This window comes from the organism of the source record quoted next, unplaced genomic scaffold (genome assembly GCF_019419815.1).
Source record: "Pyrus x bretschneideri cultivar Hongxiangsu unplaced genomic scaffold, Pyrus_bretschneideri_v1 Contig41, whole genome shotgun sequence".
Classification (NCBI taxonomy): domain Eukaryota; kingdom Viridiplantae; phylum Streptophyta; class Magnoliopsida; order Rosales; family Rosaceae; genus Pyrus; species Pyrus x bretschneideri.
The window spans coordinates 212,571-228,617 of record NW_025999735.1 but is presented as its reverse complement, the minus strand read 5'-3'; the positions used below and the strand labels follow the sequence as shown (position 1 = coordinate 228,617).

Sequence of the window (16,047 nt, the reverse complement as noted above, 5' to 3'; positions counted from 1 at the left end):
TTCAATCCAATTTTTTTTGAAAGTGTTTTGAACTTTTTCTAACAAAAATATTTCGAAATATTCTGATTTTTTTTTATTAAAAAGGATAAGCATACTAGTATACCAAACAATTATTTAAAATTAAACATAAAAATATACTATTAGTACATAATAAAAAAGGACAATAAACTGCATGTACAATAAAGTTTGGGAATATTAAAAACGTATAAATTATAGGAATTTCCGAATTATGTTACGAACTTTTCAAGATTAATCCAATTCCACAAGTTTTCAATCTGAAAATTGTGATTTGATTCCAAAATTTTAGAACCGAAATTGAAAACCTTGTTTCCGATCCGATTTGTCCGAAAATCACCCGTACATATAACTCACTCAACAAAACAGCATAGAGTGCGCTCTGATGGTGTGGTTTGGGAGGACTGGAGTAGAGGCCCTGGAGGGTGCCTCAGGGAAAAATCAGCCAAGCTTGTTTGAATGTTCAAGCTTACTCTGAAATTGGGACAAGGCTGTTGACTTTCGGGTTCCAGCAATGTCGACAACAATGCACCAACGAATAGGATGCAATAGGTTGTTTGAATGAGATTCGTGTGAATTGTAATATGGAAGTGTGACTAATTGTGCTTAATTATGTAATTCATTGACTTTGCCATATACGTGTTTTATCTATTAAGTTGTTTCAAGAATTTGTCCCTGGTCGATCGCTTGTTAATACGGTCTAGTAATAATTTTCTTCATTTGTAAGTGAGAAGTCTTAATTTGATTCTCGTTAAAAATAAATTTGAACCAAAGTATTATGACTAACTCATTGTAAGATTTAAATCATTCTCTCGTTCTTTTGAACATATAATATCGTATGTAAAAAAAAAACAAAAAACAAAAAATTATCCGTCTTGTATCGTAAAAACTGTTGGGCCTTTTTTATTTCAGGAGCTCACTCTGTGCGTGGGACCCAAGCTTATGGACAACCAAATGCTTACGACGTCATGGTAAATTTTTTCGAGTACTCAAAATATAGTTCAGTGCACCACGAGTCATATATAGGTGGAGAAATATTAAAATAAAATTTCTGCTCCACACGTAATGTTGAGCTGTATTTGGATAACATAGAAAAATCTCTGCTGTTTTCTTTTCGGCTACAACACAGTAGCAATCAAAACACACGACATAGTAAACATAAGAATATTCTACATCTGTCCATCTTTGTCTTTTTATAGTTTCTTGTTCCCGTTGGGTTTCTCCTTAAGAAAAAGGTTGATTTGTGCCGTACTCTGCGTGCGTCCTAACTCCACCATCAGCTGCAGCACTTCTCTCTTCCACGCAAAGGTACCATCTATTTTTTGTTTCCCTTTGAACTTCGTAATCCAATTTTTTTTTTCGTTTGGGGGGATTTTTTATTATTCTTTTTGCACAGCAGTGTAGTTTGAGCTGCACTTTGACGGTTGACTTGTGAGATTCAGCTTTTTTGGGTGTTCATAATTTTATTGTCTTTATTTATTGCAAGACTTTCTGTATCACATTCAGCCCCACACTTCTCTGTAGTTTGTTCTATAAAGATTGAGACTTTGGAACTTGTTTAATTTGCAGACTTCTTCTGATAGTTTTTGAAGGTTGTTCACTGTGATTCTTTGAGAATCATAGGCTTACGATAATTTGTAACCAGGAATTACATCTTAAGCCGTAACCGAAAAAAGGGGTTGTCCTTGTCCTACTTTGATTGGTAGGGTTCTTATATGGCTTCAGGAGAAAAAGAGTTTGAAATAGAACTTGAAAGTGGAGGGAGTAACGGACAGAAAATTAAGTTCTTGGGTGGTGTTTTCGGTTGGTTTTTGCATTTGAATGAATCAATTACATGTACATGTGGCATTGTATCATCTAGCAGTCTGGAAAAATCTGGCGAGGTTTCGAATGTCAGTGTAGAGACACTAATAGAAAGGAATTCAGAAGGGGAAGAGAGTCAAGGACATATGCCCCGAGCAGAAAAGGCGTGTGAGAATGAGCAGTGTAAGAAGAAAAACTCTAGGAATGCTCCTAAGCCACCACGACCTCCTAAACGTCCATCACTGGATGCCGCTGACCAGAAGTTGGTTAGGGAGATCACTGAGCTGGCCAAGAGAAAGCGTGCAAGAATTGAACAAATGAAAGTAGCAAAGAAGATGAAAGCATCCAAATCATCCTCTTTCTACAGCGGCATATCTGCTCTGATCATCACACTACTCTTCTTCTTTGTCGTAATCTTTCAAGGTAATATTTGTTTTTCTCATTCAATTGGGCCCTTTTCCTTTCGTTTCCTTCTTTTTGTATGTCATACTATAATTAATGAATGCTACATTTTATCTCATTCTGTTGCTTATAAGATACATCTGATGATTTAACAGAACTTCCGAAAGGTTGAATACTGATTGAAAGAAAAAATTGGTTTATCTATATTCGAAAACATTGCATTGATTTTTTGGTACATTTCTCTTTTAGTATTCCTATTTGTGAGTTTAAGCAGGGATCTTGAAGCTGCTCTTTTTGTGGTCTCGTTTACTTATTCTTTTGTGGGTTCTGGCTCTTTCCTTGATTTCATTGGTGGTCTTTGTTTTCATGTCGTTTTTCGCATTTGTTTTGATATGCACCTACTGAACCGTAAATTTCCCAAGTATACAATTGAACTTTATTCAAGTCAGGGTACATTACCTGTACAAAAAACAGTAATTAACTGAAGATGGAAGGGAAAGGTAATTGAAAGAATATATAAAATATCATACTTATCTGCACTAGTCAGGATCTGAATTCATCGGAATTCTAATGTATGATGCTGTAGGCTTGCTAAGATTGCAATCTATAAATTCTCTTCCGGCTCCTCGCTGTGAAATTTATATAGCTCTTTCTAGTCTTTGAAAATGTGATCCTTTTCTAAGTTTGTGTTATTTGCGTTTCCATACAAAATCCCTTTTACTATTGTATTCTTAAGCCTGCTCATGTACACATGGATTATTGGTTGTTACTTTGTCTGTTGCTTTAGTCCATGTTCGTTAACTCATCAGTTCATCCTCCAACTCCTCCAATGGGGCCACTTGTTTTTCGAATAAATACATTGGGAACATATACCTATGTACCAGAACTGATGGTGAAGTAGATTATTTACTGAATTTATTTAACTCTGTTCTTACCATCACTCACTTTACCAACGAAGTAACCTTCGCGTCCCTAACTGTGTCCTCCATCCATTGAGTTGTTCACTAAAATCATTTTTTTTTTCTTTCTAATTACTGGCCCTACTCAATCATATCTGTAAAAGCATAATGCTTGTTGAACTGTTTCTGTAGGGATAAGCTCCAGAAGCGTTCCAACTGTGGGTACACAGGGGTCTCCTGAGCCAGCAGTCGCAACAACTCAAGGTTTTGTCCCAGTTGAATACCACAAAAGTGACATACGACGTTCTACCAATCAAAAGTTTGTATTCCATTTCCCTATTTTCACGATCTCCATACTTTATATCTAAAACATTAAGAAACTTGAGTACTCTTTCTAATCCCATCCTCCCCCCTCGCGTGTATATTGTTAATGCAGCTTTGGGGAAGACCAGATTTCCCGTTCAGGTGGATGGGGAAGTTGATGGACAATATGAAAGGGGGTTGACGATATTGGTGCTTACATTTTGCTGCCTATGGTCCATGGAATTAATACAGATCTGTTTTCTTCCTCCATTCTTTAATGTTGCAGCAGGGGTATCTTTTTTCCTTTGTATATATATGTACATACAGCCAAAAACTACACGAGATTTTCGACTCTTGTACAGTATTTTAATTCATTTGGTGAAAAGAATGATTGTGTTGATGAGAAATGTAGTGCTTATTTGTTGCGGAATTAGTATGTCACAAGTTCACTACATGCAATCAAACATGAAAGTCAAGTCTTAATGGTACCTTGTTGGAGAAGTTAGCAAGTGCAGATCGAGTGGCAAAGTTCATGCAAGATACGTTTTACTGGTCCTGGACAATGTTGCACGGGTTGGGGGTCGGCTCGGTAGGGGGAATGGGTTTAAATATGGAATATACTGACCGCCTTAAACCCTCTCTACCTTAGTGATCTCCCCAACTCCCAAGTCCTGAGGTATAAGGTTCTGAGGCAGGTCAGAGTTCTTCTAATTATAGCCCTCTTCTATTGTTGCATATTGTGATGATTGCCAAATCCTTGTATCTAAATCCGAAATTGGAGTGAGGTTCTCACGACTATTGCTTGCTTCCAAAGCCTCCACCATAGATAGAATCCGCCACAGAATAATGCCCCATACTCTCGGTTTGCTCTCCAACGGGTTGGTCATGGCAACCCGTGAGAACAACGCTCAATCATCAAAGCGTCTTATCCTCAAAATTTTAAATAACTAGTTTTCAAGTACCATGAAACCCCGGAGTCTTTAGACTCTCACATTTCATCTTCCTTAAAAAAATTGTCCTGAACAGTCACCAAAAACAACAAACAGTAGGCATTTCTCCCACCACTCTCTTTCCTTTACTGCTCACTGTCACACACACAAACCCTAATAAAATTGAAAAAAATTCTGCTCACACAAACATGGTGTGTGAGTCTCTACCAGGAAGAGAAAATCGTCACCGTATAAAACACACAAAAAGATTCACAGAAAATTAAGAAGTCGGTAATAATATTATCCTTCATTTATTCATTACAACAGAAATCAACATCCTTTACAGTCCATAGCCAATAGTACGTCCGTACTTAGGGTACCAATTAAAATACGGAATGATTTTAATGTCGGACTGGCTGGTCTCCTTCTCCGGGAATAAAAAACAAAGGAGTTCAATTTCCTAAAATGCTGCAGAGGCTTGTCCCAGATAAGAGCTGTCATAATCTGCGGTGGTGAAGCGGGGGTCAGGCAGCGTCCTATCCGACACATTGTAGGCCTCAAGGATAAGGTGATACTCGATGTCATGATCTACCACCTGTGTCTCGCCTGTGTACGAGGCCGAGTACGTCAAATTGTTCACTGGAGGCCGAGATTTCTTGTTGTACTCCGACACTGCGAAATTTGCAATCTCTTGGACAAGGGGGTCCTTGAGGTTAGGTATTTTCTTCCAGCCACCCACCTGTTGTCCGTGTGCGACTGTGGCAGCGGCGGCCACAAGAGCAAGGACAGCCGCGGGTGGGAGGCAGTACTGATGGCGCATCATGACTCCTTTATTTCTTTGTTTAAATTGTTTGGTTTTCTTGACTACGAAGTGACTTGCATTGCATTGGAATTTGGAGGGGTACATGTATGTATTTTGAGTAATGTTAGGGAGATTAAATTTTGTAAATTAAATGATATGGAAGTTGATCACTGAATTATTATTTAAACATTGATAAACAAATTCATTTTCCATTGGTAACACATCATTTAGTTTGCAAATTTAATTTCCCTAGCATTATTCATATATTTTACGCGTGCAACAGGTCACTAATCCGTCAAAGATTTCTGTTGTAATTTAATTCTATTTTTCAAAAAATAAGAAAATGGCAGAAAGATACCATTCCTTGCATCTCTTTGCTACGGTATAGATATTTGTTACACTGTAATAACCTTTTGTATTTGACACATATGGTAAAGGGCCAAATATGAACGGAGCCCGTTAGACCAACTTCAACCCATGACCTAAAACCTATAATTTTCCTTCTATTCTCCCCTCAATCCATTCCAACTCATATTCTAATTTAGACTTAAAACCTAAAAGCTAAAAAAAAAAGCTAGATTTAGCCCAAGATTTAGACCAAGATTAGTGATGGAGCCCCACCCACATTGGCGTGTCTCCCATTTGTCTGCCAATAAAATTAAGCCCAATGGCTCTTTTGGTTGATCAACGACTCACACTCAAATATGTTGTTGGTTATCCAACGGTTCATATTTAACGGTAAAAAAATAAAAAAATCTAACAACCTAATTTTAAATTCAACGGTTAAAATAATTATTTTACTCAAAATTCACCCAAAAATTCTATAAATACCTACATATTTGTTGAAACATTCACACAAAACTCACTTTTCTCCTACAATTCTTCCAATTTTGTTTTTCTACCATCTTCCAAAACCATGTGTTTGCTCATGTGTCTTGAATTTATACATCTCTATCATGTGTTTCATATTCTTCTTTAATATTTCATGAGTTTCATGTGTTGGTTTAGTGATTTTTCAATGTTTATCAGAATTTAAAAATTTTTGGGTTAAAATGTTCATAAAATTAATTTAGGATAGTCTACATAATTTTATTTTAAAGTTAATTTAAAAAAAAAAAGTTACCTAAATTCATTTTTTAATAATCCAAAGCTAAAATTTTAAACCATAAATGTTGGAACAAAAAAACTATTTCTAGATTAAAAATTTAGGTTTTAAGCTAAGGTCGGAGATAGTCTTAGGGGTGGGCACAGGGCCAGAATTTGAAGAGATCGGACCGGATCCGTTTGAAAATGCAACGGGGCGAGTAATAGGATCCTGAAACTCGGAACCGGTCCTAACTCGACTTGTTTAAAATGGGCCGGTTCCTACGGGTCCACAGGTCCTCCGTTTTCAAATTTACAATTTTTTTTTTTTGTTTGACAACTTTTGGAGATGTACATCCACAACAATGAAGCGTCCACGATGATAATCCATGCCTACAAACCCAATTGGTTTTATTTACTAACTAAAAAATAAAGATGGCTCAAGCCGAGCTGTTCTAAGAACAAACGAATTCAGAAACAACCAAGGGAATGTTCAATGAAAACCCAAACGCTCTAAGAACCCACAACAAATTCACAAAAAAGACAAAGGGCATGTTCAATGAAAGCCCAGGTGCTCTAAAGTCTAAACTCCACAACAAATTCAAAAAAAGAAAAGAAAAAAAAATACCCATCTCAGATTTCCTACCATACCCGCAAATTAATGAAAACTCAGATGCCAAAATCTTGTAGAAAATTAAGATCTGAGAGGAGACACTGGAAGACTAAGAACAGAGGGAATGGTGGTCGATTTCGATTTGCATGGCGCTGACGATGATGGTGTTTGATAATCTCGAGGAGCTGATGATGGTGGTCTTCGTCCTCTTTGCTTGGGACTGTAGAGTTCGACAATCTCGATTTCAATTTGGAAGAAGATGAGATGGTGATGAATTTCGATTTTGATTCAAAAGTTTGAAGACGGAGAGAGGGAGATGAAGACGAAATCGAGTCGGTGAATTGTGATGGCTTTCATGAATGAACGGAAGACAAGAGAGAATAGTCTGACTCTGAGAAAAGATCTAATCAAACGGTAGGGTGGAGGTGTGATTAAATCCAATTCAATAATCCAACGGTAGAAACGGTTCGGGCCAAGCCCCCGTTTGTCCTTATCATTGGACCCGCCTTGCCCCGTTATTTCCTCCGCCCCGTCTCGTTTCCATTTCAAAATATTTCGACCTGCCCATTACCCCCCACCACCCCTCCCCCCCCGGGGCGATCCGCTTGGACCCGCCCCGACCCGTAGGTTCATGACTCGTTTGCCTACTCCTAGAGCCTGTTACTACAAAATCTGTAGCGGTTTTTTTTTTTAAAATGTTATTCGTACCACATATTTATATTATTTTTCTAATAAAGATATGACTCGTATATGTTTGTGGATGTTACTTTTATTAGAGAAATAGTACAAATGATGGTATAAATAGATGATAAATATAATATTTTAATTGCTTTCAGATTTAAGTGTATATACAGTTTTGTAGCAAGGTTAAATACATGGTCAAGGCCTGAATCATTGGCTTTGTGATATTTACATATATTTACAAGAAAATCAATTTGATCCTCTCCTAATTAGTGAGTTTAAATCTGAAAGGAAATCAATTTATAATTATTAAATGACCGTTTTTTATGAAGAAAAAGGGAAAACTCTACTTACAATATATGTTATGGCGATGCTCATAATATGTTGAATGGTGATGATCACCCATTATAGTTGGAGAATGTGGTGAGAAAATAAATTCCTAAATCAAAAGAGGATCAAATTATCGTGTAATTAAAAGGATTTTGGATTTGTCAAATTTTTTGTTAAAATGATTTATAAATGATGTATTAAAATATAGATGGTTTGGATCGTTGAAATCCATTACAAAGTACATAGGTCGTGACAAATGATGTCAAAATGTAATTATAACCCATCTATATATTGCAAATAAATAAATAGGAAAAAAAACACAGATTAATTAGGATTTACAGCTACCATACCATGACAGTGTTGTATGAAATTTTCAATATCTTTAAAAACTGAATTATAGACTAATTTTATTTTCATTTGATTCATTACTTTATAGCAGATTTAGCTAAACAAATCACGACTTTAGTTTAAGAAGACAAGAAAAGAAAATTTTAAATGATGAGGAAAGTAAACGTGGGCACAATCAAAGTTTAACACAAATAAACTGCAAGTACCGAGTACTCGATCACAATTGGTCACATTTCGTAGGAACAAACGAGAGTGTTTCCTCGGCAAGATCATGGTAAACCAACATATTCTGTTGCTGAAAATTTCCAAACACAGACATCGAGCTTGCAGACCCCATGGCCAAGCAAAGCACCCCAACATCCGTATCCACCAGAATATAGTTTTCACCTGGTAATTCCAAATCCGCACCCTTGAAATTAAACACCAACTTTGGCACCTCTACCTTTCCAGAGTTGTTAACGTCCTTCGGCAGCTTGTAGCACGCGTCAAGCCCCACCGTGTCTGTTGCATCCGCCTCCGGAAGTTTAATCTGGGAAGTGAACTCTTTCTTGAGTGCATCAAAAGCATCCTCTTCTATATACGTAAGAGTTGTCCCCGAGTCTATGATTAGGCCACCACTCCCATCATCTCCGAGCGTAAAAGTGTCTTTTTCAAGGGGCAATCGAGTTTCACCCACCGTGATGCCTTCTAGGGCAAGATAGTAGAAAGTTGATTGGTCATGATTTGGGTTTTTGATCAAAGGGGTAGTTATGATATTTGCAGGACCTGATTTAGTGTTGTTCAAGCTTGCTAAAGACCCCATCAAAAGTGTGCTACTACCGTCTGTGTCGTCAATGGAAGTCAAGCAATACGAGAATTTGGGCTCCTTGAGCTGCGAAACCAAGGACAACGGTCCACGGCCTAACCCCACAAGTCCGGAACCTTGATCAAAGCCCCCACCTTCATTGTCTTTGCCACATCCAAACCCTATTTTGGGAACTGAAACCTCTCCGAATGTGAACGTTTCGGTTGCTAGAATCCCATTCGTGGAGGAAGAATCCCCATAGGCGTAGTAGTACTCGCATGAACTGTTGGTGCATGTTTGGGATGGTAGTGCTTCACAAAGCTCGCTTTTGCATGATAGCTTTGAGAATGTTGAGGACTTTGTCGGGTCGAAGATTGGGGTTGGTTGATCATAACAGTCCTCACACGGCTTGCACTGAGTCCAAACGAGGTCGCTGCCGGTATCCATAATGGCGTTGAAGGTATCTGCCGGAGTACCCATCGACAACTTCATTAAAAACTCTCCTTGACCTGCGTGGACAGGAGACGTAACACGGGAATCCTGATCTGATGGTGACGCGGCTAGGACCATTGCGTTGAGCCTTTGCAACCTTTTTCGACCACGACTGATTCTGCGTTGGAAACGCTCGATTTTGGTCAAGTTTTTATCAGAATCAATGTGTTTGAGAGTCACCTTGAACCCGTTTTGCATGGCCTGGTGGTCGCGAAGACGGAGAGCTCTTCTTGAAGTGGAACATGCAGGGTTAACAAAGAAGGAAACTAGTAGCACTCCTAGGGTTAATAGTACAACACTTGAAAATGAACCAAGTGAACCCATTAGAGAAAGAATAAATGAGCGCTAGTTAGTGAGAATTGTTGGTCGATCGGGGATCGATATAAAAATGTTGTAACACTAAGTTTAAGGAAGGCCAACTAGAGTGGATAGCTAACTTCAAGAAATAATCTGAAAGACATACCAACTTGGTGAGCATGACATGGGGTTGAGATATCTCTATTGCGTCGCGGCTAATGCCTGTAGGTCTTACGTCCTTTTTAAGGAAATTGAAATTGATAGATAAATATATGCAAGGCAGCTCAATTTTATAAACCAAAGACAGGAATATATGGATGGAGAATTGATCTCTCACACGCTTTAATCCCTTTCGTCACAGTAAGGCTCTTTGGGGTTTGGAATATAATATATATATATATATATATGTATATATATGTTGCACCAAATCGATGTTGGCCACCTATTTTCATGACTAAGAATCGACGATTGAGTTTAGGTTAAGAATTGAGTAAACTAATCTCACCCTTTCTGAAAAATATGGGACCCGTATATTTGTAAGATGATGTGCAGACTAGCTACATAATAGCTAATTGAGTACTATGGAATTATACCAAGGCATAGCTAGACATGCCATTGCTTTAAAATTCTTCAAAATAATCATAAAGCTAAAGAAATTGGTACGCAAGTGAACCAGAAATGATGCATTGGAGGGTTGGTGGGCGAACTCCTTTACTAGTGATTGAAAAGGTACTTGGGGTTGGTTTGATTTTCACGCATAAGGGGGAAAAACAAGGTGGTTTGATGGTCTAATGTTTTTCTGTTAGGTGGCAGGGACATTGGACTATTATAAATTTATAAATATATGGGAGTGCTCAAGTGCTAATCGGTTAATAAGTTAATACGACACTAACTATGTTAGGTTTTAAAATATTTTTTATGTGTCAATTTAAAATTTTCCCCATATGGATTGAAAGATGTGGAATTTCAGCATCGAAATTGATTCGGGGTTCATTCTATCTAGGCCTGGCAATTTCTGACACGACCCGATAACCCGACACGACACGACACGAAATTAACAGGTGTTTGGGTCGACACGATAACGAATCGGGTCTTATCGGGTAACCCGATAAGCACCTGTTAAGATAACGGGTTGGGTCGGGTATACACGTGGGTAAACACGATACACGATAAGCAGAATATTATTTTTATAATTTTATAACCCTAAAAAAATACTGTAATAATTATATACATTAATTTTACAATTTTATACCCCTAAAAATTATAATATATATATATATATATTAAATTAACTATAAAATTTATAATAATTATAATTATTATATATACTATAATAATTATACCCCCAAAATATTAAGTCTATCTATACTAATTATATATATATATATATATATATTAAATTTTATAAAAACTATAATGCATATTAATTAATAATTTAATATGCATGAATCATGATCATGCATTTGCCAACTTGCCGCCTTTTTTGAAAAAAAAAATGGAGAGAAAATGAAAATGTTAAGAAAAGTTGAAAATAAAACAAAAAAGTGAGGGAATTAGGGAAAGATGTTGGAGGGAAAAGTGAAAATGATAAGAAAAAGTTGAAAATGAAACAAAAAAAAGAGGGAAAAATGAAAATTAATAGAAGTGGTGAGAATTTTTTTTTTTTTTTTAAGTTATTAACTTTTTATCACACACATGACTGTCATGACATATCTCACTATTTTTATAATGACACACGTGACACGTGATGTATGTACTATTCCGTGTACCAGTCAATTATAATTTATACGTACAAAATAAATAGATTTAAATCTACTTAATAAATATATATATACACACACACACACGGAACTTGATTGATGGCATACGAATTCTCCAAAACTAATTTCAACGATCCCAACCGTCAAACTTGTTTGTATATGCTTTGAGATCACATCACCAAAAAATCATAAAAAATAAACATTCAGAGATCAAGTAACGGGACAAAGCTTTTCAACGGTTATAAACGAAAAATCACGATTTAACGGTTATTTTAACTCTGATTTTGATGATTTTTTATAACTACACTCCTTGACCCTATATGAATACAATGAATGAATTCGATCTTCAATTTAAAATATTTACACAAGTGGATACCACAAAATCTTTTATTATACTTAATGAAAGTATAAATAAACTCTAAGTGTTAGTCAATCTATCTTTTTACGAATTCTCCAAAACTAATTTCAATGATCCAAACCGTCAAAATTGTTTGTATATGCTTGGAGATCACATCAGCAAAAAATCACAAAAAAAAAAAACATTCAAAGATCAAGTAACGGGACAAAGCTTTTCAACGGTTATAAACGAAAAATCACGATTTAACGGTTATTTTAACTCCGATTTTGATGATTTTTTATAACTACACTCCTTGACCCTATATGAATACAATGAATGAATTCAATCTTCAATTTAAAATATTTACACAAGTGGATACCACAAAATCTTATGTTATACTTAATGAAAGTATAAATAAACTCTAAGTGTTAGTCAATCTATCGTTTTACGAATTCTCCAAAACTAATTTCAACGATCCAAACCGTCAAAATTGTTTGTATATGCTTGGAGATCACATCAGCAAAAAATCACAAAAAAAAAACATTCAGAGAGCAAGTAACGGGACAAAGCTTTTCGACGGTTATAAACGAAAAATCACGATTTTACGGTTATTTTAACTCCGATTTTGATGATTTTTTAAAACTACACTCCTTGACCCTATATGAATACAATGAAAGAATTCGATCTTCAATTTAAAATATTTACACAAGTGGATACCACAAAATCTTATGTTATACTTAATGAAAGTATAAATAAACTGTAAGTGTTAGTCAATCTATCGTTTTACGAATTCTCCAAAACTAATTTCAACGATCCAAACCGTCAAAATTGTTTGTATATGCTTGGAGATCACATCAGCAAAAAATCACAAAAAAAAAACATTCAGAGATCAAGTAACGGGACAAAGCTTTTCGACGATTATAAACGAAAAATCAAGATTTAACGGTTATTTTAACTCTGATTTTGATGAATTTTAACAGCTACACTCCTTGACCCTATATGAATACAAAGTATGAATTTGATCTTCAATTTAAAATATTTACACTAGTGGAATTTATATACTTAATAAAAGTATGAATCAACTATAATATTAATAATTATATACATTTAATATTTGTAATAGATTAGTAGTGTATGTATTATTTTTTTTATTAGGCTTTCATTTTCGAGTGTAGATATAGTACTTGAACGAGAAATGTTTTAATGTTTTCAAGTAATATTTATGTCGCAATGTGTGGTATGTGCAAATTGTAAAAAAATATATTTTTTTCTTAACGGGTCATAACGGGTCGGGTCACTTTACCCGTTGGGTAAAGTGACACGACCTGTTAAGGACCCGTTAAGATAACGGGTGTGACACGACACGACCCGTTAAGATAACAGGTGTTACACGAAAACGACACGAACACGACAGACACGACCCGTTTGCCAGGCCTAATTCTATCTTGCAAGTTTGTATAATACATGACTTATAATTGGAAAATCATGTTGCAAGCAATTCCTTCTTGCACTGTGTTATATTGTGTATTTCTTTGTGATCTGTTAAGTTTTCTCTTAGGCTTAAGCATTTTCCTTGAAACATCGGGTTAGGATTGCAATTCATGTGAGTAGTACTGTATTTCATGTGTGTTACCTTGTGTCTTCTTTGTAATTTGTTAAGAAGAAGGAAATGACTGATTCCACTAGTTTTATTTTATTTTTATTTATTTTTTTTTTTTGAGAATCTCGGTGGTATGAGGGAATTTTATTGATATGAAAAAAAAAGTTACATCTAGTTAGGGATGACATAAACCTTAGCCCTCATAAAGCAAGAAAAATAAAATACAAGAAAAGAGGGAGGATATAAACCTTACTCTTCTTGAAAAAGAAAATACAAGAAAAAGAGGGGAGTGCATAAACCTTACCTTTCTTGAAAAAGAAAATACATAAAAAGAGAGGGCGGGGGGGGGGGGGCTGCGTAGGACCAAAAGGTAAGAACATGCAATAAAAGATGCAAACCAAAAAAGAATATCCAAAAGGATTAGGTAAAAAAGAAAATGAAACATCAAGAATGAGAGATAAACCTAAAGGCTGGCATGCTAAGAAATCTAATTTTAGAAAAGGAAGAATCTCAAGAGGAGGATCGGAAGATGAGAGAATCCCTAAATAGGCTAATTTGTCAGCAACTGCATTTCCTTCTCAAAATGTTTGAGTGCAATGGAAAGCCATGTGCGGCAACCAAGAAAAACAGTTTCTCCAATAGTCTAGAGCGACTAATGAGGAGAAAGAAAATCATAAGCAAAACAAGATACTACACTAGAAGAGTTACTTTCAAGCCATGAATTTTGCCAACCTTATGAATGAACTAACTCAACAACAAGTGTTAACGTTGGGCACTTTCAATCCCACAAAATGGTACAGGCTGGAAAGAAGCCATGAAAAGCCTAAGGGGGATCAAGAAGCCCAAGGTCTAAAGGGCTTAACAAAGGATACTCCCGAACGCTAAAGTGGATCGCTTATGAGCTTAGCCCAACCAGGATATTTAAAGAGTTTTTCGACTACCAGGGGCAAGTGAGCAAGCTGACAGTTTTGGCACAAGTTTCTAGGAATAGGTCTACCTATATGTCAATTAGGTTATATGGCGACTCATAACCACTAGCAAAGACTTAGAATGAGACGTAGAGTTAGTCAAAACGACGCTTAGAGAGCCGAGGTTGGATGACTAAGCCAAGTGCAATGCTCGGCCCTTATCACTCTTCCATCTCGACTGAACACATGTCACTTCACAGTCGAATTTTTGGCTGATAAGTGAAAATGTGTCAGTATGTTAGTCTACATAGGTTATGCATTAAATGCTAGATTAGGGAAGCCAAGGCCGGGGGATTCAGTAAGGGCCTATATAAAGGGATTGGAACCTCCTGTATGGGGGTCGGACGATTGAAAGAGGAGAAAGTTCATGTATTAGCCGAGCGCTAGTTTTAATCCTAAAATCAATATAATCCGAGCAACATAGTGGATGTAACCTATTTTTGAGGGTTGAACCACTCATTTTGAGTCCATTTCATTTTAGTCCATATTGCAAACCCATCAAGTATTAGTTTTTTAACATTTTGGCGTTGTCAGTGGGAATCATATATAATTTGGTTACATTATCTACCTATGACTTCCCTGACTTAAGAAACACGTTGAGGGAAGTCATAGGTGAGGAAATGAAAAATGTGTAGAACTGGCTGAGAAATATAGAGTGAGTGTCAAAGCCTAAGAATTCCGACTATGCTGAGGAAGAAGTTTCCCTGCTATTATCCAAAGAACTGTTAGATGAACGAACAAGTAGAGATACATGAGCACTCAAAATACAAAACTACGAGGGGCTCACTGATTTATATGACCACCTAGACTAGTTCATTACGCTGTTAAAGGTGGAAGGAATACTGACACAACTAAATGCAGGCTATTTCCAACCACTCTTAGGGGAACATCTCAATATTGGTTAAATAGATCACCCTCGGGGTCTATCACGTCCTTCTCTAGGCTAAGGCATGTTTTCCTAGACTCTTATATGATCATCTCTAAAAGGCAGTACACTCGACCAAGCAATTGAACAAGACAATAAGTAGATTGCAAACAAAGAAGAAGAGGTATGAGAACTATCAACCCAGCATATAGAGTCGCCTTGAGTGATATGACAGGTACAAAGCCTACACTACACAAAGCCCAAAGAGGATCAAGAAGCCCAAGGTCCAATGGGCTTAAAAGAGGATACTCCTGAGAGCTAAAGCCAACCGCTTATGAGCTCAGTCCAACCAGGATATGTAAAGAGTTTTCTGATCGCCAGGAGTACATGAGCAAGCTGACAAATTTATGGAATAAGTATCCACAAACAGGTTAACCTAGACGTTAATCAGGTTACATGGCGGCTTGCAGTCACAACATGCGTGCAACAACATAAGAAAGACGAACTGGCAATATTTTAGTAGTAGTCTTGAAAAGAAAATTTGCCAAGGCAATATGTCAAAATTGAGTAATTGAATTAGCATCTTTGACCTCGGTATCAATACTAAGAAATTACTATTGGCATGACACGCTCGATCCTAATATCCCCAAATATCAGAGTAGGCATGTGCTGGCCGACAACCAAAGGTGACAAAGCCATTTTAAACATGCATAATGATAAAATATGTAATTAGAAA

General features: G+C 36.5%; 3 protein-coding genes across 3 annotated transcripts; 1 reads left to right on the top strand and 2 right to left on the bottom strand.

Annotated features, from left to right (window-relative positions):
* The first annotated feature begins 1,149 nt into the window (after positions 1-1,149).
* LOC103953116 lies at positions 1,150-3,852 on the top strand. Its single transcript, XM_009364847.3, has 4 exons — positions 1,150-1,323; positions 1,585-2,241; positions 3,312-3,438; positions 3,556-3,852. Exons 2-4 carry the CDS (start codon positions 1,731-1,733, stop codon positions 3,599-3,601), a joined length of 684 nt encoding a protein of 227 aa, XP_009363122.2. The 5' UTR covers positions 1,150-1,323; positions 1,585-1,730; the 3' UTR covers positions 3,602-3,852.
* Positions 3,853-4,811: 959 nt separating this feature from the next.
* On the bottom strand, positions 4,812-5,174 carry LOC125469226 (cysteine proteinase inhibitor 1-like). Its single transcript, XM_048566317.1, has one exon. The coding sequence runs from the start codon at positions 5,172-5,174 to the stop codon at positions 4,812-4,814; it is 363 nt and encodes a 120-aa protein (XP_048422274.1).
* Positions 5,175-8,254: 3,080 nt separating this feature from the next.
* On the bottom strand, positions 8,255-10,134 carry LOC103953115 (aspartic proteinase nepenthesin-1). The gene has a single exon (XM_009364846.3). It carries the CDS (start codon positions 9,806-9,808, stop codon positions 8,426-8,428), a length of 1,383 nt encoding a protein of 460 aa, XP_009363121.2. The 5' UTR covers positions 9,809-10,134; the 3' UTR covers positions 8,255-8,425.
* Positions 10,135-16,047: the final 5,913 nt, after the last annotated feature.